This window comes from Tauraco erythrolophus, chromosome 28, assembly GCF_009769465.1.
Source record: "Tauraco erythrolophus isolate bTauEry1 chromosome 28, bTauEry1.pri, whole genome shotgun sequence".
In the NCBI taxonomy this organism is placed as follows: Eukaryota; Metazoa; Chordata; class Aves; order Musophagiformes; family Musophagidae; genus Tauraco; species Tauraco erythrolophus.
Genome location: NC_141492.1, coordinates 2,194,671 through 2,222,253, shown reverse-complemented (window position 1 = coordinate 2,222,253; position 27,583 = coordinate 2,194,671). Strand labels below are relative to the sequence as shown.

Here is a 27,583-nt window from a genome sequence, read left to right as displayed (position 1 = left end):
GGCAGGCGATGTCATGGCACGTGGTGGTGGCACCGCCATGCCCGTGCCGGGAGCTGCAGTCCTCTGCAGCAAGGGTCCTGACCATGCCACACAGAGTCCCACACCCCCTGGCACAGGCCAGGATGGAGCTTACCCCACCCAGCACTCGCCTCTGCCCACGGCCCCTCCGGCCCCTCCAGCCTCCGGCCCCCTACCAGGACAGCCGTGGCCCCAGGGGACTGCGGTGACGAGGGGGGGCCGCACTGTCCGTCTACAGGGTGTGGGAGCCGGCGACATCGGGGCTCAGGTTCTCCTCCGGGGTGTTGGCCCAGGAGCCCCCAGCTGCCCCCCAGCTCGCCGGGGGGGACGTGGAGAGGGGGCTGCGGGGTGGCGAGGGGGAGGCCGCCGGTGGCAGGTTGAGTTTGGCGATGAGCGGCTTCCCCACGCTCACCCTCCGCCTCTCCTCCACGAAGTCGTCCATGCCGTGGTAGCGGTACTGCAGGCAGACGGTGAATGCCAGCTCCTGCTGTGGGGGCACCAGCAGTGTGGGCACCCACCCCGGGCCACGGCCACGGCCGTGCTGTACTCCCAGCACTGCCCCCCAAAAGCCCAGCGCGGCTCTTACCCGCAGTTTCTGCAAGCCGCAGAGCCGGCTGTAGAGGCAGCAGGGTGGGCAGCTGAGGCTCCAGGCGGGTGCCAGCGGGCTGCCCACCTCCTCCGGGCTCTCCTTGTTGGTGCATTTGAGGTCCACGTCCAGCTCCTGCCAAGGACGGCATCCAAACGTGAAGACCACTGTGGGTCCCCCCCTAAATATTCCCTGGCATCGCCCCAGCACAGGCTTCGGCAGCCCGCTCCCACCTCGGGTATGTCGGTGAGCTTGGCCTCGCACTTGGCGATGTCCCCGGGGGTGGTCACCACGCGGGTGTAGATGATCATGATGTTGGAGAACTCGGCGGCGAAGCCCAGCTGGACGGTGACGCCGCAGTCGAAGCGGAGGTGTTGGCTCTCCGGCAGGACTGGGGAGGGGACAGCAAGTGCGGGGCTGGGACCTGTGGGCACTTGGGGCCGGAGCTGTGCCCGCAGGCGAGGGGTCTGCCGGGGTCACCCCAGCATGGAGACGCTGACATGACGCTCCTGCCACCAGGCTGGCAGTTCTGTGCCAGTGGTTTCTCTCCTCCAGGGTGGGAGAAAACTGGTGGGTGCTGCCCACCGCCTCTCCCTGCCTCTGGGTGTTGTCCCCTGCCCTGGGTGCCAGCTCCAGACGGGGTGGCCGTGACCCTCACCATGAGCCTTGGCCCACTGCAGGTTCCTGGCAGAGGACTCGTCCCGGCCCCGGGGGCGGATGGGATCCGTCAGGGCTCGTCTCTCTGAGAGGTTGCTGCGGAGCTCCAGTGCCTGCCGGCCCCGCGTGATCTCCAGCGTGCCCATGTCTGCAAGGGGTACGGGGGGCATCAGTGGGGGTCGCCGAAGGGGGTTACCATCACCCACTGGTCCCCACTCACCCTCGGCCACCTTGTCCAGCAGCACCGTGATCTTCTCGTCCTCCAGCAGCCAGCGCTTGAGGAAGGTGACGAAGATGCCGTTGGAGAGCTCGCCCTGGCTCAGCTCATAGGCTTCAGCGTCCGCGCACCTGCGGGGACAGGGCAGTGGTGGGCTCCATCGTGGGCTCCATCGTGGGCTCCATCACTCCCCCAGGAACCAGCCCCCACCGGGGCAACAGCCCTGGGGAAGCCAGAGATGCCAGCGCCCGGCTCTGCCCACTCCTGTCCACCCATCCAGCCACCGTGGCCGGGAGAGGTGGGATCCATGGCCGGATCCTGGATGCTTAAAACATGGTCAGCCCAAATCCCTGTGCTCCAGAGGAGGCTCAGGGCTTAACGTCCTCAGGTGCTGCCCAAAGCCAAGCAGCACCATGGGCATCCCTGCCCTGTAAGGGACTGGGTGCCACCGCTCACCCACTGCCTCCAGCATCGACCCGAGGGAGCGATGCTGCCGATACACGGAGGGAAAGATGCGGGTGCAAACGGGGCTGAGCCATGGCGGGGGGCTGAGCCTCAGTCCCACCCTGTGTCAGGGAATGAGACTCAGCTCCGCTGCCCGCGCTGGGGGGTGTGGGGAGGGCACCCACGTGGCGTAGCCGAAGACGATGTTGGCTGTGACCTGCAGCGCACCGACCTGTGGGATGACGTCGTCGTTGAGGTTCCTGCAAGAGAAGTGCTGCTAAGACACACCCCCCCCCAAAACCCACCCCGAGGCACCCTAGACCCAGGGGCTACCCCGTGCCCCTCTGCCCACCCATTGCGGCGTTTGCCAGCTCAACTGGGGACACCCAGACAAAGCCACGGGGATTGGATGGAACCCCAGGGATGCCCCTCTTCGCTCCCCCAGGAACCAGCACCCCCAGGCATCCCCGTGCCAGGACCTCCCGGCACAGCAGGTTGCCCCCGGGCTGGTGGCCAGGGCTGGGTCACCTCTTACGGCACATGTCGAGCAGGAAGATGTTGAGGCCGGTGCGGCGCTGCTGCATGCTCCGCAGCACCCGCTGCACGCACAGGCAGTGGGCAGAGGTGTAGGAGCTGGGTGCATCGATGGGGACCATGAAGCTGTTGCCAAAATTTTCATAGCCGTGCCCAGCATAGTAGAGCAAACCTGTAGGAGTGTGGGAGAACGGGTGACATCCCTTGAGCTGCTGGTGCCCGCTTCTTGCCCGCCTGCCCCGCAAGACCAAAACCATCCGTTTCTCCCCAGCCAGAGCCACCCTGGTGGACACTGGCGCACCGTAGACGCCCTTGTCGAGGAGGAGGAGGAACTCGTTGACAGCCATCTGCATCTCAGCCTTGCACAGGTCCAGCAGCGAGACCACCTTGAAGTCGAGCTGGCGCAGGAGGGCACCGAGGGCATGCACGTCCACCATGGGCGCCTTCAGCTGCTTGTGGTGCAGGTAGTGCATGTTGCCGATGAGCAGGGCCACTTTGTCGGTGGCTGCTGGGACAGGAGGAGGAGATGCTGGGGACGGAGTGGGAAGCTCCTGCTGTCCCCGCTACCTCCAGCCCACAGAGGTGACACCCAGCTGCGGCTGGCATCAGTGGCCCCAGGGAGCGGGGTGCCCCGTGGCATCCCTGCCTCACTGCTCCGCTCTCCCCGCTGTGCTGCATCCAAAGTACCCCTGGGGACGGTCACAGCCCCCCAGGGCCACCGACCCCTCCTGGGTTGGCTCTTACCGTACAGCTGGCCGGGGCTGCCATGTTCCAGGGAGCCTGGAAAGAGAGAAGCGCCATGCCAGGGCCTGACAGTGCCCAGGGAGTGGAGCGGGCAGAGCAGTGGAGACCTGCCCGCTCTGCCCCCACCTACCTCCGTCCTCCTCCTGCCAGGAGCCTCCGGAGGCGAAGAGCTGTGGGCCTGCGGCAAAGGTGGGGGTCAGGGAGCCCCATGTGCAGCAGCACCTGCCAGCACAGGCTGGAGCCCCCCAAAATCGTGCCCGCAGGAGAGCTTTGGGAGGGGCAGAGCGGAGCCAGAACACTTCCCGCGGGGTGAGGGCCACTCACCGATCTCCACGTCCACTTCCTGGCTCCACACCTCATGGAAGAGGTTGAACACGCGACAGGAGTAGCTGCCTCGCTCAGCTGTCGTCACTAGCTTCACCTGCCAGGGAACAGAGTGGGCAGCTGGGGCGGTGTGCCGTGCCGTGCCATGCTGTGCCATGCCATGCCATGCCGTGCCGTGCCATGCCATGCTATGCCATGCTATGCCCTGCCGTGCCGTACCATGCCATGATGTGCCATGCCTTGCCACGCCATGCCGTGCCATGCCTTGCCACGCCATGCCGTGCCATGCCTTGCCACGCCATGGGTCCCACCATACCTGGAGCTGGGGTGCCTGAGCACCTTCCACAGGGCGCCGGTTCCTGAACCACTGGTACTGGGGCGGGGGGTTGCCGATGGCTTTGCACTCCAGCACCAGTGTGTCCCCCTCGGCCAGGCGGCACGGCCGCGGCTGCCGCAGGATCTGCAGCCCTGCCATGGTCGGGCAGTAACCGCCAGCTGGGGAGGGGATAGGGAAGCAAATCTGGCAGCCAGCCACGGCAGGGCTCCGCCAAGCCGCCTTGGGGCCAGGTCCCTCACCTGTGGGCCCTGGCACCCACGGGTGGCATGAGCCAGAGGGCACGAGGAGGACACAGGGCATTCGGCTCCTCCATAGGCATCGCCCCAGCAAGCCCACAGACCCTCGTGGCCAAGCCAGGGCACAACAGGGCAAGCGGTGCCCATGGGGTGAGCGGTGCCCTGTGGGTGCCAGCTGAGGGATGCAGATCTCAGGGCCCACCTGAGCTGGGGCTGCTGCTCTTCTCCACCTGGATGTGGGCCCACCTGGAGAAAGCAAAGGTGGCCCCGCGGCTCACCCGGCAGATGTACCACTTGGGCTGGCCCAGCAGGGCTGTCGGCTCGATCACCAGCTCCGGGGCCGTGGCTCCGGGCACCTACGAGACAGGAGGGGGGGTCAAGGAGTCGGGGGCTCCCTCCCACGCAGGGACCCTGCTTGGCGTGGCGCAGCAGGACCTCACCTCCCGCTTCCCGCAGAACCACTGGTACGCCAGTCCTGGCGGGCCGGTCGCCCAGCAGGTCAGGGACACCCGCGTTCCCTCCGTCACCACCTGCGACTCCGGCTGCACCGTGATGCAGATCATGTCTTGGACTGTGGGAGAGGAGAGGTCAGGCTGGGCTGGCCAAGACCCTCGTCCTGCACCACGCCATCCCAGCCAGTCCCATCCTGTCCTGTCCCACACTCACCCACAACAGCCTGTTCTCTCCCATCCGTCTCACCCCATCTTATCACACCATCTCAACCATCTCATGCTGCCTTGTCCCATTCAGTGCCATCCCACCCATTCCACCCCAACTCGACCTGTTCCATCCTACCTCACCCAACTCTGCTCACCCCACCCCATCCCATCTCGTCCCACCGTACCCTGTTCCATCCCATCCCTTCTTCTCCCATCACAACCTGCCCAATTCTGCCCTGTCCCATCACAGCCTGTTCCACCACGTCCCGTTGCCCACCCCCTCCATCCTGTCACACCACATCCCATCCTGTCTCACCTTACTGCATCCATTCCATCCCATCCCCTCCCAGCCCACCCAGGACCCTGAGCAAGACCACCAGCGGGAAGAGCAGCTCCTCATCTCCCCCAGCTTTCTTTCTGCCGAGCCTCCATCCCCTGGTGCCCCTCCCCATGCCCTGTGGGACCCCCGTGCCCATCCCTACCGGCGCTGCTGAGGACCTGGCACGCCTGCGTGTGCCCCATCCTCTCCAGGCAGCCCAGCAGGTACTTGAGGGTGCAGTCGCGCTCGGCCAGCAGCTGCAGGAGGAACTGCGTGGGGCTGCCGCGGGGCTCCAGCACCTTCAGCGAGCACATCTCCAGCTCCTCCGCACTGCAAGGCGCCCGCGGCGCTCAGCACCACAGCCCACCTCCCGCCAGGGCAGGACAGGGACCCCCGCCAGGGACTCAGCAGTGTCCCCAGCCCAGGCTGTGGCCACGCTGGGGTGGCCAAGGGGCATGTGTGCCCCTCACTTAGCCCACGGCAGGACCCCCCCACACCCCTACCTGCACTTGAAGCGTTTCTCTGCCCCGGCCACCTCGGCCAGCTTGCGCCAGCCCCGGACAGCGTTATCCAGGAGCTCGCAGAGCCGAGCCACCACCTCCTCGCCCAGGGAGCCGATGGGCATGCTCCAGTCCCCCATCCCGGCCCGGCCCCGCCGCTGCCTGCCTGGGGACGCAGAGGGGACGAGCTGTCAGCGGGCGATGGGTGACGGTGCCTGCACCCCGCTGGGCGCTGCTCTGGCCAGGCGCAGCGGGCCTCAGGAGGGACAGCACCAACATGACCTCCCCGGCGTTGGGTCACCTCCCCGCAGGAGCCTGGGAGTGTTTTGGGCTCCCCGGGGAGGTGCCGGGAGCCGGCCAGGCAGCACTGGTGGATCAGGCCAGCCAGGAATGCCACAAGTTCCCCCTCTGTGCCCAGAGGACAAGAGCCGTGCCAGTGGTACGGGGCACCCCGCTCACCCCCTGGCCTCGGGTGAGGAGTCAGGGCCATGTTAGCCCAGCCCCAGGACATGGACCTTCATGGGATGGGGTCCAAGGAAATGGGAAGAGGGGATGTCCCCTGTCACCTTCCCCGTCCCACCAGGGGACACAGGGAATGGGACCCATTATGGAGGGCTGAGCCCAGGGACCCCTCTCCCAGTAGAGACCCTGGTGGGACAGCAGCAGCCCCCTTGCCATCACCAGGCCCCTGGGAGGTGGCTCCGGAGCCAGCATGAGCCCTGCTGGGCCACCACAGGAAGCCCACAGGGGGGTTGGGGGGTATAGGGGAGTCCTGGGGCTGAGATCCACCTCAGACCCCTCGGCCCTGGCAAAAGCTTCAGCAGCAAGGGGAGCACGGCATGAATCGCCCTGGACAGGGTCAGCACCCAGAGACGGGCTCCCTCCTCCTCCCCCGGGGTCCCAACCCACCCCAGGTGGGCTCTTGTCCCCAGGACTGAGCTGTCCACGGCAGCTGGGTGACACTGCAGGGGACTCCGAGATGGAGGGCAGGGACTCGGGCGCCGCCTCTGCTCACCCACTGCTGGATTTGGGGGACTGGATGTGCTGGGGGGTGGTGAGGGGAGGGCAAGCTGCAGGACGGGCATGGCGGGGACATGGCACTCACCGCTGGATACAGCCCGGCCTGAGCCCCGACAGCTCCGAGGGCGCGTGCTGAGCCCCACGCAGAGGAAGTGAAGGTTCAACCCAAAATCTCCCCGAGCCTCCCCCCGCGCCCCAGCACAGCACTTCTGCTTTCCTCCGTCGCTTCCTGTGCTGCGGCGCCTGGGCACTGCAGCTGCCAACCCAGCCGCTCCACAGCCCCCCGGGGCAGCTGGGCACGGCTCCCAGCCCGGCCCCAGCCGCAAGGTGTGGGGCACCAGGGATGCTGCTGGGCCAGGCAGTGGCTCCATCGCCCCTTCCTCGCTGCAGAAGGATCTTGCAGGGGGCTCAGCTCAAGGTCAGGCAGGAGCTGCAGGGCAGCGGAGCCCGGGATGGAGACAAACCAAGGGGACGGGGGCACCTCCCAGCCAGGGGAGCCCAATGCACAGGCAGGACCAAGACCCAGGAAGCTGCTGGTCTCTGCCAAGCTGGAGCTGGCCGAGGGCACGCAGGGATGGGGCAGCGAGGCCCCCGTTGCTATGGGGAAGACCCTGCCTTCACCACACAGCCCCCCCAAGCTGGATCCCTGGTGCCCCAGCAGCTGCCACTTGCCCACTGCCAGAGGAGGAAGCAAGAGTGCAGCACAGGGGTGGCACTGCGAGGGGCCACTGTGTGCCCCCTCACCTCACCTGCTGCCCCCATGGCACCGCCAGAGACTGGCCCCCGTCCTCCTGCCATCGGGGAGCACAGGGTGTGCGGCCCCCAAAGCCCCCCTCGGGGACACCGCAATGCCAGTGGGGGCATTCCCCACCCCAAACCCACCACCCCTGCCTCCCGGCGCCCTTGGGCCCCAGCTGCTGCAGCGCAGACCGCGGCGCAACGGGGAGCAGGACCCATTGGGCAGCACAGGCTCCCTCTCCGAGGGAACAACTGAGCTGCTGTTTTCCCAAACGCACCGAGAATTTGGGGCCCATGTTGCCTCAGCCCCCCCCAACACCCCGCAGGCACGGGGGACCCGCGCTGAGCTTGCTGAGGGCCTGGGTTTGCCACAGCCTCCGTAACAGGGACCAGCCACACCAGAGGTTTACCACCAGTTTATAGCAACAAGAAGTGGGAGCAAGATGGAAAAGTGGAAACCGGTCCCAGCACCACCTGCGCTGGCACTCCGGGCAGCCCCCATGCCCGGCGCTCTGCAGCGCCTACAGCTTCTTGCCCTTCTTCAGCCGGTTGCGGTGCCACGTGTTGTACTTCCGCAGGCGCCTCCAGTACTCGATCGAGTTGGGGTCCATCTCCTCCAGCTTCTTGGGGGGCCCGAGGTGGATCTTGAAGAGCCTGCGGGCGAACACAGAGGACATGGGGCTGCAGCAGGGAGGGCAAAGGGACAAGCGCAGGACGGGGCGATGGAAGTGCGTGCCCAGAACATGCCTAGGACGTGCGGGTCCCTCCCCCACATCCACAGTGCCGCCTGCTCTCCTCCCCAGCCCCGGGATGCTCTCTGGGCTGCAGAGCAGCAGCTTTCCCCCTCCCAGAGCAGCTCCCTGTGCCCCCGGGGGATGGCACCTCTGGAAGGACAGGTACCCTAGGAGGGATCCCCCTTTCTGGGCACCACCTACCAGTCCGGGTACTCGGAGTCGGGCTTCAGGGCCACCTCGGGGCCATCCTTGAAGTAGTTGACCCCCACGGCGTAGGCGGCGAGCGTGGCAGGGTCCGTGCACACCTCCGGCCCCTGCAGCTCCTCCTTCGGCACGTTCTTGCCCTTGGACTTCCCGCCTGCAGGGACAGGGACACGGTCAGAGCAGGGGATGGCACGGAGGGGCAGAGATGGAGGCGGGGGACGGGACGGGGGCTCAGCCAGAGCGGGGGGCGGGACCGCGGCCCCCGCGGGGCGCAGCAGCACCGGGGATGGGCGCGAGGGGCAGCGCGGGGCGCGAGGGGCACGGGGGCGAGGGTGGCAGCGGGGCAAGGGACGTGGGGAGAGGGGCACGGGGGGAGAGGGGCACGGGGGGAGAGGGGCGGCACGGGGGGCGAGGGACGCGGGGCGGCGGCGACGGGGCGCGGCCCCGGGGGGAGGGCACGAGGCCGCCACCGGGGGTGCGGGATCGGGGCACGGGGGGACCCGGCCGAGGGCCGCCGCACCGGCCCCGGAGCCCCACACCGCGGCTCACCCGCCTTCTTGGCGTAGCCGCGGGCCGGGCCGGGCAGCACCGCCCGCGCCGCCCGCAGCAGCAGCGGCGCCGCCATGCCGGGGCGCGCGGGGCACGCCGGGAAGGGGGCGGACCGCGCGTGCGCGGCGGCGGCTCCGCCCGGAAGCGGCGGCGGGTCCGGCCGTGCCCCGGCCCGGCCGGCAGCGTTGGCCCCGGCCCCCGCCGCCCCTCCGCGCCCCCGGGTCCCTCTCCCCGCTCCCGGGGCGGCGCCATGGAGAGCAGCATGGATTTCCAGGCGGCTGCGCCCTCCGCCGCCCATCCCGGCAGCGGCGAGGCCCCGGAGCCGCCGGCCATGGACACGGAGGAGAGCCCTGCGGAGCGGCCCGGTGCCCCTCAGCGCCGCGGGGGCGACGGGCAGGCGGAGGGGCCCCCGTTCGGCACCCCGCGCCCCGGCTGCAGCCCCGGGCGGGACCGGGCCGTCCCCGAGGGTCAGGGGACGGGGCTGGGGCGCAGCTCGAGGCCTTCTTCAGCCGCGGGCCTCGGAGGAGGTGGGGGCGGACGAGCTGAGCTGTGCCAGGACTTGGGAAGAGAGATGGAAGAGGAGGCAGTGTCCGCGGGGCCGCAGGGCTGCGCCGACTGGAAACCAAGTGCCGGGAGCGCCTCTTGGGACGCAGGGCACCCCCGAGCCCCCAGCAGCGGCGACCCGACGGGCATGGAGCTGGACGAGGCTCCCACGGCCGGTGCCTGCCCAGGCAGGGCGGTGGATGCAGAGGACGAACCCTCGGAGATCCAGGGCCTGCTGGCCCAGCTCGAGACCCTCGACCCCAACCTCTGCGACCATTCACCCGCCTCAGAGCAGGGCCCACTGCCCTCCTCCAGCACCGGCACAGCCCCTCTGGCAGGCGAGCAGGCCCAGCGGAGCTACGGGGAGTGCCAGGGCAAGTGCCAGCCTTGCCCACTGCACGTGGCCACGGGCCGGGGCCTGGAGACGTGGCCCTGCTGTGCCCAGCACTCGGCCTGCTCCCGGCCCTGCCACGGCCTGCTCTTTGCTGAGGCTGACCGGGAGGACTTGCTGAGCCTCCTGTGCTACGAGGGGGGGCTGCCCGACGCCAGCACCGAGACGCCCTTGGCCCGCTCTGATGTCCTGGCCGGGACCAACCTGGAGCTGCTGCAGGCTCGGGAGGAACCAGCTGCTGTGGAGAAGACTGAGGGGCTGGGGCGGCTGGAGAGCTCGGAGGGAGGACCCTCCGGTGGCTGGTGTTACGGAGAGGGGCTCTGCGAGGTCGACTCTGCCTGCCAGAGCAATCGGGACGGTTCCCCGGAGCCAGCCTGGGTGGCCCTGCCTCCCGCTCCAGCCCCGGAGGCAGACCAGCCACCCCAAGGCGTTGTGACCGTGAGTGCGTTGTGCACGGGCTGTGGTGGTGCAGCAGTGAGCCCGGACGTGCCCCTTGACCCTGCCTTCTTGTGGGGTTTTGGGTGGGGGCAGAGGGGAGCCATGGATGTCTTTTCCTCGGGTCTTACAGGGCCTCGTGCTGCTGGGGTGCCCAGACGAGACCCTCGGTACTGGCTTTGGCTCCTACTGCCCTGAATGCAGGGGGATACTTGCATGGCTGTCTGATCTGTGCGTGCCCTGGGGAAGAGGCTGGTGGGTCTAAACAGCCCCAGGACCCTGTGCCCCACCCTTCCAGCCTCAGGATGCTGTGCCCTCACTGTCCTGGCACTCCAGGGGCAGCCTGGCCACAGGGCAGGCAGGCTGAATCCCTGGGATGCCAACCAGAGCCTCACCTGCTCTCTCGTTGCTTTGCAGAACAGGGAACCCCCATCCTCCTGCCCGGCCTTCAAAGAGGGTGAGTTGCTTCTACCTCGAGCAGCAAAAGTGCTCAGGAGTCCTGAGCCACCACCTCAGCTCTGACCCCGAATGCAGGGTGGCCAGGGGTCCCAGCCAGGGAGGGAACGCCTGGTGCTACACCCACACAGGGTGGGAACATGGCTGCAGACTCCAGGTTGCCCATTTGATCCCAGCTTGCCTTTCACTGAGCAAATGGGAGTGCTTCAGGGATCGGGGCAAGGGATGCCTGGCTTGGGAAGGGAGAAAGAGGGATGCCAGGGTGGGCCTGAGGGAAGGGGGAAGCAGCCCTGGGGTCAGAATTGGTCCCCCGGTGATGCCAGGAGCCCACCTCCCACGTGCTGAGCTGCTTTGTCATGTGTAGAAATGCAGCTAATGGGCAGTAGGAGTTGGTACCTCCAGCTTTCAGAGGTGGAGGGACCAGCCCCTGCTTAGTCTCTCCCGATGCCTCAGTTCCAGGCCCTTGTGACCCGGAAGATCTACTGGATGGTGTGATTTTCGGGGCAAAGTACCTGGGTTCCACGCAGCTGGTTTCAGAGAGGAACCCCCCGACCAGTGTCCGCATGGCGCAGGCCCAGGAGGCGGTGGACAGGATCAAGGTGCAGGAGGGTAGGGGGGCATGAGTGCCAACAGCCTGGCCCCTCGTGGGCCTGGGGCAGCGCTCAGGACCTGCCTGGGGTGGGTCTGGACCCTCTCGGCTGTGGGTCATGGACCCCGAGGAATCCTGGCAGCAGCAGTGACGTCTCCTGGGTGCTTCGTTCCGCAGGCACCGGAGGGGGAGTCCCAGCCCATGACGGAGGTGGATCTGTTTGTCTCCACGCAGAGGATCAAGGTGCTCACGGCTGACACACAGGTGAGCAGGCAAAGGGGGCACCTGCCCAGCTTTGGGGCTGCTGAAGCCTTCCCGTTGGGCCTTGGGATCTCTGCTTTGTACCCACGCCACTGGGGTGGTGCCCAAGGACGGCCTACGGGTGAGGATACGCGTCTGGGAGGAGACCTGCCGCTCTGCAGCCGTCCCACGCAGATGTGTCGTGTCCCTTGGCTGGCTGCGTGGCTGCACGAGGCTCCTCGTGGAGCCATCTCCATCACAGGAGATGCTGGGCTCCCAGACCAAGCTCCAGGGAACCTAGGCTTGGAATTTCTGTAGCTCTTTGCCTCAGGATTAGTTTCTGCCTTGTAGTAAGAGGGAAGGGCTGTCTTGACCCCAGCAGCACCCAGAGACATGGATGAGTCCTTGATCAAAGGAGCTGTTTGTACCTTTTGGTGTAGACGTGGTTTCTGCCCAGTGTGTGCCAGGCATTTGAGGTGCATCCTGGCACAGTGGTGTTGGAACCCAAACCCGTCCTGCCTGTGGAGGTGCCTGGCTGGCTCACAGGGCTGCCCACGGTATCCATCAGGCTGGGGAGGGCTGAATGTCTCTGCCCATGTCCCTCTTGCCAGGAGGCCATGATGGATCATTCCCTCCAGACCATCTCCTACATCGCAGACATCGGCTCCCTCGTGGTGCTCATGGCACGCCGGAAGCTGCCTCGGCGCTCAGAGGTGGCGGAGGAGAAGCGGCTCTACAAGATGATCTGCCACGTCTTCCACTCGGCCGACGTGAGGCGACACGCGGGTCCCTCGGGAGGGCATTGGGGTCCTGGGCCCCGTCCCGCTGTAACGACTGGGTGCTCTGGGCCTCTGTGCTGGGGGCTCCCAACGAGCACAGAGAGGGGGAAGGAGCCCAGCCTGAGCACCTCTGCTGCATAGAGGGACCCAGCGAGAAAAGGGGGGAAGAATTGGCACCATAAAGGGGCCCATTCAGGCAGGGAAGGAGCCAGGATGCCCTGGAGCTCCCAGGGCACAGTGCCTGTGCTGGGCATTGCAGGGCAGTAGCAGCTTTTGGCTCCAGTTTGGCCACGGATCCGTGGGCACAAGCAGCCCCTCTCTTTCCCCAGGCCCAGGTCATCGCTCAGGCCATCGGGCAGGCGTTCGGCGTGGCCTACCAGCGCTTTCTGGAGGCCAACAGCATCGACCCGAGCGAGCTGAGCCCTCGCCAGTACAGCCGTGCCCTCGAGGACCAGGAGCAATACAACGCGGAGCTGACTCACTTCTCCCGGCAGGAGAACTGCAAGGACGTAAGAGCTGCTTTGGAGGGGTGGGGGCAGTGTGGGGTACCTGCTGGCACCTCTGTGTCATCCCCTCCACGGCTCCCTGAGCAGCTGAGGTGCTCTCTGCAAAACTGGGCCCCGTCCCAGTCATGCCCAGTGACTCTGGTGACCGTAACCCCTCTGTTCCCCCCTGCCCAGGTCTGCATCCGGAAGCAGAAGGGGGAGATCCTGGGCATCGCCATCGTGGAGTCGGGCTGGGGCTCCATCCTGCCCACGGTGGTCATCGCCAACCTGATGCACGGGGGCCCAGCGGAGAGGTCGGGCAAGCTGAGCATCGGGGACCGCCTCATGTCCGTCAATGGGACGAGCCTGGTGGGGCTGCCCCTCATCACCTGCCAGAGCATCATCCGGGTGAGCCAGGGCTGTGCCCGAGGTGTCTACCTTCTACCTCCCGGGCAGGAAGGAGTGGAAAGCAAGGACATTGTGGCCTTAGGGGCAGAGTGGGATGTCTTGGGCAGGATTTATAAGTTCTTCTCCCAGAATTTGAGCATGACAGTATCCCTATGTGTGCCTCAGTTTCCCTATTGAAAACAGGTTGCTAATCCTCAGCCCTCCTGTGGGCAACATGGCTGCATCACCCCTCTCAACTGTGCTGCATCGCTCTCCAATGTCTTGACAAAGCCCCATCCCATCTTCCAGGAGCTGAAGCAGCAGACGGAGGTGACGCTGAACGTTGTGCACTGTTCCCCTGTCACCACGGCTGTCATCCGGCGCCCCGACTCCAAGTACCAGCTGGGCTTCTGTGTTGAGAACGGTGTGGTGAGTGCTTGCAGGGATGGCAGCAGAGCCAGGCTGGGGGCTTCGGCCACCTGTCTGCCATGCGGACACATGGCCGTGGCTGTGCCCGCACGGACGAGCGCACAGCTCCAGTGCTCCTTGTGCCTGCCGAGGTTTCTCAGGGCTCTGCTGTGCCACGGCAAAAGGCTCCTTGTAGCTCTCCTGCAGCACCGGCGCTTGGATCCGTCTCCCTGGTGCTCCTTAGCTGGTTGCTTTTGGAGTGGTGGTTTCTTCCTGGCTTTCCTGGTGTGACCTTAGTGACATTTGCTGCTGTCCCCAGTGCCTCAGGCACTCCCTGCTCTGGGCTCCACAGTGGTTGTGTTGGAAAGGCAGAGAGGAGCATTTCCAGGACCAGCGGGAGTTGATGGGTGAGGGGGTGGCACGGCTGCATTGCCCACCAACCAATGCACCCAACAGTATTGGAGATGTGGGTGCCCCACAAGTGCGCAGGAGCTGCCACCCCAGGGAGAAGCTCTGGCTCTGCAGCCCCGGCTTGATGGGAGCATGAGGGTCCGATGGGTGGGTGGGGGAAACCGAGCCCTCTGTCAGCAGGGGGAACGAAAGCACGCAGGCTGCCCGTGCCCTTCAGCTCGGCACGTTGCTACGGTGGCAGCAATGCGAAGGGACATGCATCCCTGCCCTCGCTGCACATCCGTGGGCTGGAGGAGACAGCACCAAGCTCTTGCCGAGAGCCTGCATGGATGAGAGCGTTTGGGGTGGTGGTCACACATGGCCCTGGGCTGTGGGCATGGCTCTGATCTTACCGGTGCTCCCTGCTCCCCAGATCTGCAGCCTGATGCGTGGGGGCATCGCAGAGAGAGGCGGCATCCGCGTGGGGCACCGCATCATCGAGATCAACGGGCAGAGCGTGGTGGCAACGCCGCATGAGAAGATCATCCAGATCCTCACGCAGGCAGTCAGCGAGGTGAGCGGGGCCTGGGCTGGGTGACGGCTGTGGCCCCGTGCTGCGGGGCAGCTGCGGCTGCACATGGAGCAGGCTGGGCTCGGGGTTTTACCCCAGCACCCTTCAGCCTGGGGTTTGGTGTCTCCCAGCTGATCTGGGTGTCTCTGCCTAGGTCCACATCAAGACCATGCCAGCCTCCACGTATCGCTTACTGACCGGGCAGGAGCAGCCCATCTTCCTCTGAGCCGCTGGCTGTCACAGCACGTGCCCGGGGCTGCGAGGGCAGGACAGGCTCTGCCTCTGCCCCAGCACCCTCATCGGAGCCCTCTGGTCCCCAGCAGGGCCGAATCCTGCACCTCTTTGGTTTTACTCAGGACACAGTGGGACACCCTGGGAGCCCGATATCCAGCCTGAGCAGTGTCAGGGCCTACGGTGCCACAGGTTGGGTACTTTCTCCCCCTCCATTCACCCCTCCCTGCCCACTCACCCCTTCCTGCCTCACAGTGCCTGCACGGTGTCTGTGCCACGGCTTCACAGGGTCCCTCACCTTGGCCCGGTGCGGGCAGGAGGAGAGGGGACCCCGTGTGAAAGGCCACCCCACCCAGTCACCACAAACAGTGCTTTTACACTCACCAACAGTGCCTTTCCCAATGTGGGCATGGTGCTGGAAGCACAACTCCGGGGCTCGCCCTAGCATGGCCCCAGAGCAACACTGGCCCTGCACACCAGTGTGTGGGTGCAAGCTGGCACCCTGAGGGAGAGCCAGCAGCTCCCAGACTCAAGCCTTAAGGGCAGCAGCACCCTTGGCACCCACTCCTCCTCCCTGGCTTTGCCAGGGGTGCAAAGGAACTCCCCTTTAGACCTGCTGCACCGAGCTGGGAAACTACCTCTGCTTTTCCCTGGTGCTGTCTTTACCCGCTCTGCACGCACAGCCCGGCCCCAGCCTGCCAGGGCACTGCGTCACAGCCCTCGGGGCTGTCCCTCGGTGCCCAGTCCCGCATTCCAGGGAGCCTGGGGTCAGGAGCCTCAAGGACCAGCCCCTGGTGATGTGTCTTTTCATAAGCGGGTCTCTGGGCCCCTCCGGCCGAGGCAGCGCTGACCTGACTTTGCCTGTGTGCTTAGTTGATGTAAAAATAAAAATTTTGGGGAACGTGGGAGGCTGCGTTTCAGGAGCCCCAGCTGGGCTGCAGCAGAGGAAGCTCAGCTCCGGGGGATGCACCCTGAGCCCGCTGCGGTGCCAAACGTTGGCACAACCCAAACCTGATCCCGTGCCGATGCCTCTTGGGGCACGTAGGGCGTCTGGCCACAGGGGTGCCTGGGTCCCAGCAAGGCCACCCTGCTGCAGGGGTTTCCCCTGCAAACTGCCACCCAGCAAGCACACAAACTGCCTGTCCTGATCAAAACATCCCTTTTATTCCAGCCGCAGGGACCATGGCCGGAAGGAGGCACTTGGTGATTCTGGCTTGTGAGGGGTACAGCAGGATCCGGCCCAACCCAGCCTGGCCCCAGGGTGCTGCGTGGCACTACCTGCATTGTCCCGAGGGGCTGCCCGGTGGGGAAGAGGCTGGCGGTGCCGCTACACCTCTGTAGCTGGGCCCCACTCGTAGCCTTCATCCTGGTCTGAGTCATCCCTGGCCTGCATGAACCTCTTCCTCACCGCGTCATGCTCGTATTCCCTGGGGGACAAGAAGCCACGGTGACAGGTCAGGACGGGTGGCAGAGACACGGAGTCAGGCCGGGCAGAGCTGGGTCCTCAGCCCCAGCTCTGGCTGCTGTAACCCGCCGGCCGGCCCTGGCACACAGGGTACCTGATGCTGTTGTAGTGCTGGTCCTGCCACTGCTGCTCTGTCACCTGTGAAAGAGCAGAGAGATGGGGCAGGATTTGTGCCAGGCTGAGCTGTGTTCCCCGTGGGGAACCTGCAGCTGGACCTTACAGCAGCTAGAGGTGCCACAGGGGAGAAGAATTAGCCCCTGCAGACGGGCACTGTGCCAGCCATCTCTGCCCCACCAGCCCCTCATACCCATAAGGGGGGACGCACCTCACTCAGGTCGTGGCTTGGGGGCATCTGCACTGGTTCGGAGGAGCGAGCCAGCCCGGGCTGGTCATATGTGTCCTCTGCCTCACCGTCGGTGTAAGCGCCCGCCTCGCCGTCTGTGTCGTCGTAGTCGCTGTTGGCGTGACTGTCGCAGGTCAGGTAGCCCGAGGCTGCCCTGCTTGGCGGGTTCAGCAGGTCCAGGCTGTCCTCCAGCGCCGCGTCTGCCTGCGGGGTGGGGGTGACACAGAGCTGGGACCCGAGGTGCAGGAGGGATGGCTGCATGGCCCCAACACTGAGCCTTTCCCCAGGGACCCTGTGCCCCGTACCTGCTCCGCCGCCGTCCAAATGGGCCGGCTCTGCTGCGTCCTGATGATGCTCTTGATCTCCTCGTACCAGGCGTTGCCGCTGCCGCTGAGGCTGACGGTGGCGGTGAAGAGGTGGCTGCAGTACTTCTTCATCTTGCTGGCCTGGGCGTAGAGGCGGCGGGAGCTCTTCCTGGAGTCGGGTGCCAGCCACTGGCGCATGGCCTTGATGCCCTGCCGGCTCTCGGGCTCGCAGAACACCACCACCGGGTAGTACTGCACGTAGTTGAGGCGCTCCACAGCGGAGGGTGTGATGTCCAACAGGGCGTGCTTGTCCTGGGGCAGGGCACGGCCATCAGCGCCACCGGGGATGGGGACAGGGCTGGAGGCCATGGGGTCCACCCCAGCTCCAAGGACATGGGAAAGGTCTCCCAGGCTCTCACCTTTTCTGCAATCTGCCGCACTGAGTCCAACTTGATGACCTTGGATGATGCCCCATCTCGAGGCACGCTCGCTGCAGGACACAGAGATGTGGCGTGAGAGGGGCTGGGGGAGATGTGGCATCTCCAGCAGCCCCAGGCTGGATCAGGCCATGCCTGGCCCCAGGGCTGTGTGCCTGAGGGAGGGGGGCATGTCTGGGGCCTGGCTGGTATCGTGGTGTACGGGGAGAGGGTGAATGAGTCCAGAAAGGTGTTGGGGGTGTCACAGGGAGGGGGCAATGAGGGAGGATCGGGACAGAGCTGCAGGTAAAGAGCTCCTGCAGGTCCCAGAGACTGAGGGTCCAGCTGCTGGATAGGATTTCCTGCCAGCATGGGGGGCACTCACGGGCAATCTCGAACAGCTCGGGCAGCTCCGTGCTCAGCTTCTGCATGGCGATGTCCGCGATGGGGCCCAGGATCACCACCGGCCGCTTGAAGCTGGCTGCGGGGAGAAGGCAGGGTGGCTTAAGGAAGCCACGGGGGAGGGCAGAGCTGGCAGCACCCCGGCACCCAGCCCCGCTCCTTGAGGTGCCTGTGGGTCTCACCCCACTCCTCAGGAGAGCAGAGCCCACTGGCACCCGCAGTGGGGCAGCCCTGGGGCCGACGTCCCCTGGGTGGGTCTGGGTGATGGGGGCACAGCCCTGGTGCCCACCTTCCTTCAGGACCACCCTCTCGTACGGCGGGTAGTGGCCCTGCTTTGTGAGGGCAGACAGGTCCTCCCGGCTCTTCCGCAGCAACTTCTTGGCTCCCCGCAGGCCCCGCAGCTTCCAAAACTCAGCCCGTGCCCCAGAGGGGTTGGCACCAGATGTGGCTTTCAGCACTGACTCCAGGCTGGGCGATCTGCTCGGCCCTGGGAGGGGAAGGGGCTCAGGACCTGGAGCCTCTGGATTTAGCCCCTGCTTTGTGTCTCAGGGCTCCTAGGAGTGGGGCAGGAGGAGCCAGCGTTCCCACTCGGTGGCACAGCTGGATGAGGCTGTGGTAGCCTCCTCCCTCTGGGACCTTGGACAACCAGAGCACCATCTGCCCCATCACCCCTGAGAAGGGATTTCATCAGCTCATGGTTATAGAATCATGGAATGGTTTGGGTTGGAAGGGACCTTCAAGACCATCCAGTTCCAACCCCCCTGCCATGGGCAGGGACACCCTCCACTGCACCAGGTTGCTCAAAGCCTCATCCAACCTGGCCTTGAACACTGCCAGGGATGGGGCAGCCACAGCTTCTCTGGGCAACCTGTGCCAGTGCCTCACCACCCTCAGAGGGAAGAATTTCTTCCTTAGATCCCATGGAAATCTCCCCTCTTTCAGTTTAAATCCATTGCCCCTTGTCCTGTCACTACACACCCTTGTCCAAAGCCCCTCTCCAGCTTTCTTGTAGCCCCTTTAGGTACTGGAAGGTCTCTCTGGAGCCTTCTCTTCTCCAGGCTGAATAACCAAAAATTATCCCTCTCCCTCCTCCTCGCCTGGTTCCCACCACTGCTCCACCAGCCCTTGCCCTGCCTCTTACTGGGCCCACCACCTATGTCCCCATCTCACTGGGGAGCCATCCCCTAGCTCTGCTCAATGTTGGGGCTGTTTCTGGCTCCATCCCTACCTGCTCCGGTTGGGGATGATGCCCCTGTCCTGCTCCTGCAGGTCCCTGCCCATGCGCACAGCCAGCCAGTGCCCCATCCTGCCCCGGTACATGGTGTCCACCACGTGGAAGACGTCCCCACGGACAAAGCTGAGCCCTGACGGCATGTCCTTCTCGAAGTCAAAGTGCGTCCGGATGTAGAACGAGTCACCCACGTTGGACGAGATCATCTTCCTGTAAACTGGAGCCCAGGGTGAGAGGGACCATCAGGGGAAGAGGTGGTTGAGGAGGAAGATGCTGGAAAGGAAAGTGCTGGAGGGATTTGCGGAGGAGCTGGGCTGACTGGGAGCCTCCACAGTAGCCCTTGCCGCTAAGGAGGGTGTTGGGGACAACTTTTCCTCCTATGGCTCTCTCAGGCACACTGGGAACAGCAGGACCTGACCTCCCAGCACACACTGGCTTTGCCAGGCTGAGCCATGGTGCCCTCCCGTCAGCTCTCTGGAAGAGGACAAGGGGTTATGGGGAAGAAGGACCACCCTGTGGGGGCAGAAGGGGCCGTGGCAAGGCCAGCAGCTCTGGTCCTTGCTCGGAAGAGACAGAGGATGGAGAGGCACAAGCCCAGAGCGAGTCCAGTTGTCACTCACTGTCCTGCTTGCTCTGGGTCCACAGCGTGATCTCCTCGCCCGGCGGCAGGCTCATGAGATACTCCACAGCCTCCTCACGGGTCAGGTGCTGGAAACTGGTGTCATTCACCTGCCGTAGAAAAGCGCTTGGACACAGCCCAGCTGGCAGGACGGAGGGCCCGGGTACCAGTGGGGGTCCCAGGGACGGCAGTGCCCAGGGCGGGGTGGGAGAGGGAACTGGTCCCTGTAACCGAAGTGCCCACCACAGCCCCTGGTAACCGCGGGGAGGGCCTCTGGGCCAGCTGAAGGTGGTGCCTGCACCCCGTTGGGTGTTAGCATGGTGCTGGAGACAGGACCGTCCCCTCGGGCAGTGCCCAGCGGGGACAGGCCGTGGGCACCAGCACTGACCCAAAACAATGCCCAGCACGAAAAATCTGAACCCCAGGGGTAACAAACATGAGAGGGATGGGGCCAGTTGAGATGCAGCAGCATTCGGAGCTGCTCCCAGTCCTGGGTACCTGCAGGATCTGGTCCCCTTCCTGGATGCCCTGGCTGTCGGCTGGGCTCCCCTCCTGCACGCTCGACACGAAGATGCCCACGTCGTTGCCACCAGCCAGTCGCAGCCCGATGCTCTTGGCCTTCACGAAGCACACAACCCTGGAGTCGGCGCTGTACCTGCCACAGGGGAAGCCGCGATCAGCACAGCAGTGACATTCCAGGGACAGCACAGGGGGTCACCAGCCCTGTGACCCTGACCCTGTGCCAGAGCAGCTCCCCATCTCCCCCAGCCGTTCCCCACCCCTCTCACAAACATACCCATCCTTGCGGGCAGCGAGGCTGGCATGGGGGTCGTGGCAGCCATCCCCCTCCGCAGCTTCCAGCAGGTCTGCAGGGAAGGAGGGTTGGTCTGGGAGGCGGTGGTGGCTGCACCGCTGCCGGGACAACCGAGGCACGGCAAGGTCTGGCATGGCTCTGCCAGGGCAGTTTGGAGAGCAGAGACATGCAGGAGCCCAGAGCCCACTGAGTGCCCTTGTCTGCCCAGCCTGATCCGGGCTCACTCACCAGGGCCCTGAGCATCATCCATGAACGTGTCGGCCGCAGGGTCCCTGCTCGATCGTCGCCTCTCCCTGGAACAAATTTGGGGCAGAATTTTAGGCAGATCATAGAGGCAGGTGCTGGATGGGCATGGTAAGGCAGTGCCAAGTGGGCAACCAGACAGCAGAGCAAGCTGGGGGCTGAATGGCAGTCCCACCTCCAGGGTGAACTGGTTCCAGAGAACACAGGGAGATGCGAGAGAGGAAAGAGGGGCTCACGGGGACAGAGCAGGGCTTACGGTGGCGAGTTCATCCTGGCAGCAGCTGGAGATGGCAGGGAGGTCTCAGGGGACAGCGGATGGGACAGTTGGGAGCCGATGTCAGAGATATCTGCAGCGACAGGAGAGGAGACACGTTAGCGACCGCCCAGTCCCTGTGCTGTGTACTTGGCCTCCGGCCCCGTCACCGTGTCCCCTCACCATCCATGTGGGAGCTGTCGCTCTGGCTGTCTTCTACGTCGGGGATGTTAACCAGGAACTGCCGGTGGTCCCGGAGGATGTGCAGGGTCAGGGTCCCCTCCGTCTGCTCAATGAGCTGCTGGGTGTCAGCCAGGGACATGTCCTCACTGGCCACCCCGTTGATCTGGAGAGGGAAGAGCAGGAGGCCTCAGGGAGAGCCACCCCCAGGAAAGCCCCACTTGAATGGGATGCTCTAACTGCTGCCTTCATGGTTCCTTCCCAGTTCCTTCCCAGCTCCTCCAGCCCCGGTCCCAGCTCCCACAGCTTCACCTATCCTGGGCCACATCCCATTCCTGGCTGCCTCCCAGTGGGGCCTCATCCTGCACAGAGGGAACAAATTAGCAAGGCTAATTAACTCCCACCTCCAGCTGCAGGGAGGCAGGAGCTGCAGAGACCTGCTCAGACGCTGCCTGAAGCTCAGTTTTACTTTGACCTTGGCCCAGCGCTGTCCTTCCACGCAGCGGACTGGTGCCGGGGAGCCAGGTCCCTTGTGGACCATGGGGCTGTGATCTCCAGATTACTGGGATGAAATCCCTCCTCTTTGCCCCAGAGTCACTTTGGCCCCGGTTCCCAGCAGCCACAGGTCTGCCTGGCCCATGTGTGCAACCAAAGTGTCCCCCTCCTCGATTTCCTTCTCCCCAAATACTTTAAGCATCGTTTCGCCGGACCTGCTGCCCCAGCGGCGACACACACGGGCGGCAGGGGACCATGTGCCGTGGGGACAGCGGGGCGGATGCAATCCCACTGCGGCAGTGGGACACGCCACTGTCCCTGGTTGAGCACTGGGGCTGCCTCAAGCTGCCAAGCCTCGGTGCCACAGGGAGCTGGTCCCTGGTGACGGCAGGGCAGCTGGGGCAGGGTGTGGGCACCAGACGGAGCCGCCTCCGGCCAAGCTGCCACCCTTTGCAGCCAGCCCAGAGAAGCAGGTGCTTGGCTTGTCCCCTGCAGTGACACTAGCCAGGGACGAGCCACCTGAAGAGTGAGGGATGAGACCTCCAGCAAGTGCTGTGCACCCTGTGGGCCCTCATACCTTCAGGATGAGGTCTCCTTCCTGCAAGGAGCTGCCCTTCGCCGCCAGCCCGCTCTCCACTATGTGCTTGATGAAGAGCTGACTTCCCAGCTTCAGGCCGTATTCTGCACCAGAGAGAGCCCATGAGAGTGCCAGGCAGATGCAGGACACCCCCTCGAGGTCCCCCTCACCACCGTCCCCACAAACCCACCTCGGCTGCCCCTGGGACATTAGCAAGCCCCAAAGCTGAGCTCTGCAACCCTGGGCTGAGGCCAGGTGGGTTTGTTGCACCCAACACGGTGTATGTTTTCCCCTTGCCACGTGCCAGACCCTGGCACCACTCCTGCCATCACCTCCTGCCACATGGCCACAAATCATAGAATCATAGAACCATGGAATGGTTTGGGTTGGAAGGGACCTCAAAGATCATCCAGTTCCAACCCTCCTGCCATGGGCAGGGACACCTTCCACTAGGTCAGGTTGCTCAAAGCCTCATCCAGCCTGGCCTTGAACACTTCCAGGGATGGGGCAGCCACAGTTTCTCTGGGCAACCTGTGCCAGTGCCTCACCACCCTCAGAGGGAAGAATTTCTTCCTTATCTAATCTAAATCTCCCCTCTTTCAGTTTAAATCCATTGCCCCTTGTCCTATCACTACAAGGCAACAAGACCCAGGGACAGAGGGAGCGGGAGGGCCTCACCTTCGTTCTGCTTCTGCTTCACCAGGACCGACGTGATGGGCTTCATTGGCACCTCCCGGCGCGGCAGCCGCTTGAAGCCCGACACCAGGGCCAGCCCGTTGGTGTCTCCTCCATTGGCGGAGCAGTGCCGGTTGTAGCCCCTTCGATTCGAGCCGCTGCCGGGGCTCTGCCTCCAGTGGCTGCTGTCCTGGCTTCGTCTCCGGCTCCGGGAGACCGACTTGTGGGGGCGACGGTCATCCTGGTGGTGGCCAGAGCTCCTCTCGCTGGACGAGTCCCCATCGTAGCCCTGGTTGTGGTCCAGGTCATCCCGGGAGCGGTGCAGGGCTGGATCCACGCTGTGTGGCCCATAGTCCTCATCCGAGTCATAGCGCCGGGACACGGTGGGGGACCTGGGGCCGCTCTTGCTCACAGGGAGATAAACTTTTTTTGGTCTTTTCAGTGTCTGCAGGTGGACAGTGAGAAGGAGAGCATGGTGGGTGTGGCTGTCTCTGCCAGACGTTCCTACAGCGATTTCCAAGCCCCAGAGAGGAACCCCAGGGTTTGTGGGACAGGAGAGCCGGGACAGGGACAGGCACGGTGCGCTCCCGTGCACGTTCCGGCCCCCGTCCCGCCACAGGGCACACTCACAATGTTGGCGATCTTGCCGCAGGTTTTAAGTGTCTGGATGGCGAAGGAGGACGAGGCATTCTCCATGGAAAGGCCGTTCACCATCACGATGTGATCCTTCCTCCTGGGGGGCAAAACACAGCCGTGGCTCTGCCCCAGGCGCAGCCCTTAGCCAGGGGAGCTGGCGGGGTGGTGAGGGCAGCCGTTACCCCAGGGGGACCCCATCCCAGCCAGGCAGGGTGGCAGCGGTGCCAGCCCTGTCCCAGCAGGAGCGACACACTGCCCTTCCCGTCCCCGCTGGCAGCGAGCACCCGCCACGTCCCCACATCCCCGCGCACTCACTGGAGCTGGCCCGCCGCCGGTCCCCCGGACACCACATCCGAAATGATCACGGCGGTGTCCCCGGTCGTCTTGTTGGGATGGTCCCGGCCACCAGAGACAGCGAAACCAAAGCCCCGTTGAGGGTCCTAGTGGGGCCGGGCAGAGGGGGGTCAGGCAGAGCTGACCCCACAGCCCCTGTCCCATCCCGCAGCCACCCCAGGCCGTGCTCACCTTGCTCAGCGTCACCGTGTGCTGCTCCCAGATCACCATCTCCTCCATGGTGGCCACCCGCCAACGCAAGCGAGGAAGGGCGACTGCGGGCTCCGGCTGGTGCCGCAGCCCGTGCCCGGTGCTCGGGGGAGCAGATCGGCTCCGGCTCCTCTTTGCAGCTGCTGGCCCCTTCCTCAATGCCACTTCAGGCTACAATGAAGAGCAGAAGCAAAGCTGAGCCACAGCCACTGGGGACCACGAGGGTGCAGGGGACACAGCACCCGACAGTGCCCAGGCACCCACCAAGGGCACTGGGACTCGCAGCTGGGCCGCACCCTGGCTAACCCCACGTGGGAGCTGGCTCCGAAACCCAGCGCTGCCCCGTGCAGCATGAAATGCCCCCCTAGGAGGTCCATCTCTGTCCCCTCGGACGGGCATCCTTGGAAGGTGAGGTTTTTTGCAGGGCAAGCGAGTCAGGACCCATCTCCATGGCTGGGACCACCTGCACATGCCGTCCTCGTGGTCCCGCTCCCCTCCCTGCTCCCGGGAGCCGGCAGACCCCAGGGCACTGCTTTGGACGGTGTTTCGGTGCCCTCCTGCCCGCCTGCTCTGGGCTCTGGCACGACGGTGGATCCCGTTTGATCATGGACAAGAAGGGCCCGAGTTTATCCATGCCATTGCACATGCCAAGGAAGCCCTGGTCAAGTCATTCTCCAGGACAATGGGGACAGCAAAGCCCAGCATGATGCCACCTCCACTGCCAGGTCCTCACCCCTCTGACTGGTGCAGGAACGGGGGAGGACAGACCCACACCCATCGCCTACCCATGCCACCCCCGAGCCCGTGGTCCTGGGCACCCATCGTGGTCCTGCCAACGGCACGGCACATGCACGGCAGGGCCACAGCCATGCCAGCACTGGTGGGTCTGGAGTTGGGTGCCCTCGTGCCACCATTGGGGATCGGCTGGCAGCACAGGTGGGGGAGATCTCCCCAGTGTGAAGCAGCCGGCCGGGCCCCCGAAATGAGACCCAGCTGACGGCAGCCCCGGGGAGGGACGGGGTAATAATTCACTCGGGCCTCAGCAACAGCCCTGGGCGGGCAGGCTGCAAACTGGTGAGCACAGAGGGCAGAGTCCGGGTTTCCACTCTGCGTCATGAGCCACCGAAACCAGCCCGAGAGCCCACTTGCCACCAGCCAGTGCTTGACATGCCAGGACGCGTGTGGCCAGGGGGTGGCTGGGGTTGAGCAGGACCCTGGTATGGTGGCACCTGTTGTCCTGTCCCAGAGCTTGTAAGACCAGTAATAAACAGGAGACCCCAGCATGGTGGTGGGATGGTTTCCTGCCAGATCAGTGAGCTGAACTGGCAGGTCCTGTCTCAGCCATGTCACCAGCGTTGGCCAGTCAGTGCCTACAGTGTCCCTGGACACCCAGGAGTGACGCGGCATGAGCCACAGGTCCAAGAGACCCTGACTGTAAGGCAGCCAGAGCATCCCCCTCCCCAGGGCAACAGCTCACCCACTGTGCCAAACCTGCTGCCACCCAACACAGCCTCACTGTCCCCAACCAGCTCCCACTGCTGTCCCATCACTGGGGCACTACAAATTGGCCACGCACCTGCATCCCAGTGCCACCCGTGGCTCTCCATGGGCAGTGGTAGTCTGGGGCAGGGGGACAGCACGGCGACGGCAGCAGCTCCCATCTCACCAGCCAGTGCAGGCAGTGCCCACGGTACCACCGAGCCCCGGTCCTGCCCCTGGTCTCCCCCTGGGGAGCTGGCGTAGGGCCTGCCCCGAGCCAAAGGCCGAGGCTGGCAACCGGAGGAGCCGGCTCGGCCGGTTTCCAACAGAAACCAGTCCGCACCCGAAATGGCCCCGCCGGGAGAGGCAGTATCTGAGCTGAGCTGACCGCAGCCCAGCCCTGCAGCACCTGGTACTGGGCACCAGCAGCAAGGGGAGCCCCACACACCCCACTCTGCCCCACGCACACACCGTGGCTGGCATCTCCCAGGGTTTTAATGCCAAAGAAAGCCCGGGCTGCACCACAGCAGTTCGTCCCACTGCAAGGTCCCTGACTCGGGGCTGTGCCTGGCCCCGGGTGACACCGCTGGTGATGCCCACCGTGGGACAGCAATGGGTGAGGAGGTTATTTATCAGAGAGCTACGCACCCTGCCCACTGCAGCCTTGGCCCACGCGCATCCCCACCACCCATAACCTGTTTCCCAACAGCCCCCCTCGCCACCGAGGGTCCTCAATCTGGGACCTGAAACCTTCCCAGGATCAGTGGGGTCCCTGGTCTCAGCCAGTGCTGCAAAGCCACTTGTCCCTTGTCTGGTCCTGGCTGTGCAGGACCGGAGTCCCAGATGGCCCCAGAAGCTCCTCTAACCCAACCCCACCCAAATCGCAATGATCCTGACCCCCTGCTCTGGGAAAAGGGTCCCTGGCAGGTCGGACCCAGCTGGGGTGTAAATCAGGAGGATGGTGGCACATCCTGCAGCCCTCGGGGTGCAAAGCTGTGAAGGGCGGAGTCCCAGGAGCCCCCCTGTGTATCTCCCTGCCATCGGGGCAGGACGCCAGGAGGGTCACTGGGTCCCGTAGCCACCCAGAGAGGGGCGAAGCCCAGCTGGTTCCCCAGGTGAAAGCAGGGCTGGGTCCCCGTCCCCACCGGGAAGCGCAGCTGGCAGATCTGGGGGACAGCGTTAGGCACTCACCGAGCCTCGGATCCGACCAGGAAGGAGCTGAGCTCCCGGGCTGGTGGCAGTGGTGTCACTCCAGGGTGCCTTGCGTAACCCTTTGTGCGCCAGACGCTGCCTGCAGGAGGGAAGGAGAAGGAAGGGGTCCCGGGGCAGCTTCCCAGGCACAGCAGGAGTCACGGGGGGGCCTGTCCCTGATGTTCTCCACGGTACTGGTGGCTCAACCATGCCGACTCGCCCCCCACCCAGCGCTGGGCTCATAGGATGCTGGGGGTGGCAGTGCCTGGGGACTCTTCCCCTCTCCAAGGGAGTGGTGGGGCTCTGCACCAACCTGCACTGCCCGAGACCCTCAAACCCTCCCAGCAGCCTCCAAGGGGACCAAACGGCTTCACCCACTGCCCCAAGATGGGACAGCGATGGTGACCCGCCTGGGGCTCCCAGTCCTGGGGGCTGTGGGGGAAAAGGTGACCCTGGCAACGGCTGCCGACCCCTTTCCTCCCCTTCCCCTTTCCTCTGCCCCCCACCTGGGGACCAGCCCCACGTCATTGCTCTTTCCGTGGGGCGGCTTTCCCGCCGTGACAGAAATCAGCTCCACGCCTCGGCTCTCCGTCTCTGCTTCCAGCCGGGGTCGGTACCGATGCCGTAGGAGCTCAGAGCCCTGCGGCGGGGCGGCGCGGGGGGCCCAGTCCCTCCTGAACCCCCCGGCCACCAGCCGCCACCCCGGAGCCGGAGCCATGGAGCCGCCGCTTCCCCACCGCTCGTCGGACCGGCATCAAGCGGCTCCTTCTCGCCGAAGCCCCCGCCGGCCCCGAGAGGAGGACGGAGCAGCGCCGGTGCAGCCTCCCCAGCCGCTCCGGGGCCACCGGCTGCCGTCCCGCGCAGGGACGCGGCCGGGAGCCCCTCGGGCAGGGGACGGCGACGCCGCCGAGCAGCATCATTAGGGCCGCCGGCGCCTTTCTCGGCCGCGCCGCGGGCTCGGTGATACCACCGAGCCGGTTTCCCGGCTGGG

General features: G+C 65.3%; 4 protein-coding genes across 4 annotated transcripts; 1 reads left to right on the top strand and 3 right to left on the bottom strand.

Moving 5' to 3' along the window:
• Positions 1–250: 250 nt before the first annotated feature.
• LOC147526716 (mucosa-associated lymphoid tissue lymphoma translocation protein 1-like) lies at positions 251–5,715 on the bottom strand. The gene is made up of 16 exons (XM_086627787.1): positions 5,579–5,715; positions 5,239–5,405; positions 4,538–4,668; positions 4,300–4,453; positions 3,841–4,019; positions 3,525–3,621; positions 3,331–3,378; positions 3,201–3,236; positions 2,758–2,961; positions 2,451–2,628; positions 2,108–2,182; positions 1,482–1,609; positions 1,263–1,409; positions 838–995; positions 605–739; positions 251–505 (listed from the first exon to the last, which is right to left on the bottom strand). The coding sequence occupies exons 1-16, from the start codon at positions 5,713–5,715 to the stop codon at positions 251–253; spliced, it is 2,229 nt and encodes a 742-aa protein (XP_086483913.1).
• Positions 5,716–7,734: 2,019 nt separating this feature from the next.
• Positions 7,735–8,896, bottom strand: MRPL54 (mitochondrial ribosomal protein L54). The gene is made up of 3 exons (XM_086627791.1): positions 8,821–8,896; positions 8,269–8,425; positions 7,735–7,987 (listed from the first exon to the last, which is right to left on the bottom strand). Exons 1-3 carry the CDS (start codon positions 8,894–8,896, stop codon positions 7,855–7,857), a joined length of 366 nt encoding a protein of 121 aa, XP_086483917.1. The 3' UTR covers positions 7,735–7,854.
• A 174-nt stretch (positions 8,897–9,070) lies between these two features.
• APBA3 (amyloid beta precursor protein binding family A member 3) lies at positions 9,071–15,508 on the top strand. The gene is made up of 10 exons (XM_086627786.1): positions 9,071–10,192; positions 10,607–10,646; positions 11,099–11,244; positions 11,412–11,498; positions 12,086–12,244; positions 12,583–12,762; positions 12,934–13,146; positions 13,435–13,554; positions 14,357–14,497; positions 14,649–15,508. The coding sequence occupies exons 1-10, from the start codon at positions 9,071–9,073 to the stop codon at positions 14,718–14,720; spliced, it is 2,280 nt and encodes a 759-aa protein (XP_086483912.1). The 3' UTR covers positions 14,721–15,508.
• A 544-nt stretch (positions 15,509–16,052) lies between these two features.
• Positions 16,053–27,310, bottom strand: TJP3 (tight junction protein 3). Its single transcript, XM_086627785.1, is given in 22 exon segments — positions 16,053–16,152; positions 16,285–16,373; positions 16,516–16,737; positions 16,839–17,150; positions 17,258–17,328; positions 17,640–17,735; positions 17,946–18,126; positions 18,128–18,143; positions 18,885–19,104; positions 19,508–19,616; positions 20,005–20,161; positions 20,303–20,372; positions 20,549–20,613; positions 20,820–20,910; positions 21,000–21,162; positions 22,069–22,172; positions 22,747–23,188; positions 23,374–23,476; positions 23,695–23,819; positions 23,905–24,093; positions 26,593–26,692; positions 27,099–27,310. Coding segments are annotated over 22 exon segments (3,237 nt in total).
• Positions 27,311–27,583: the final 273 nt, after the last annotated feature.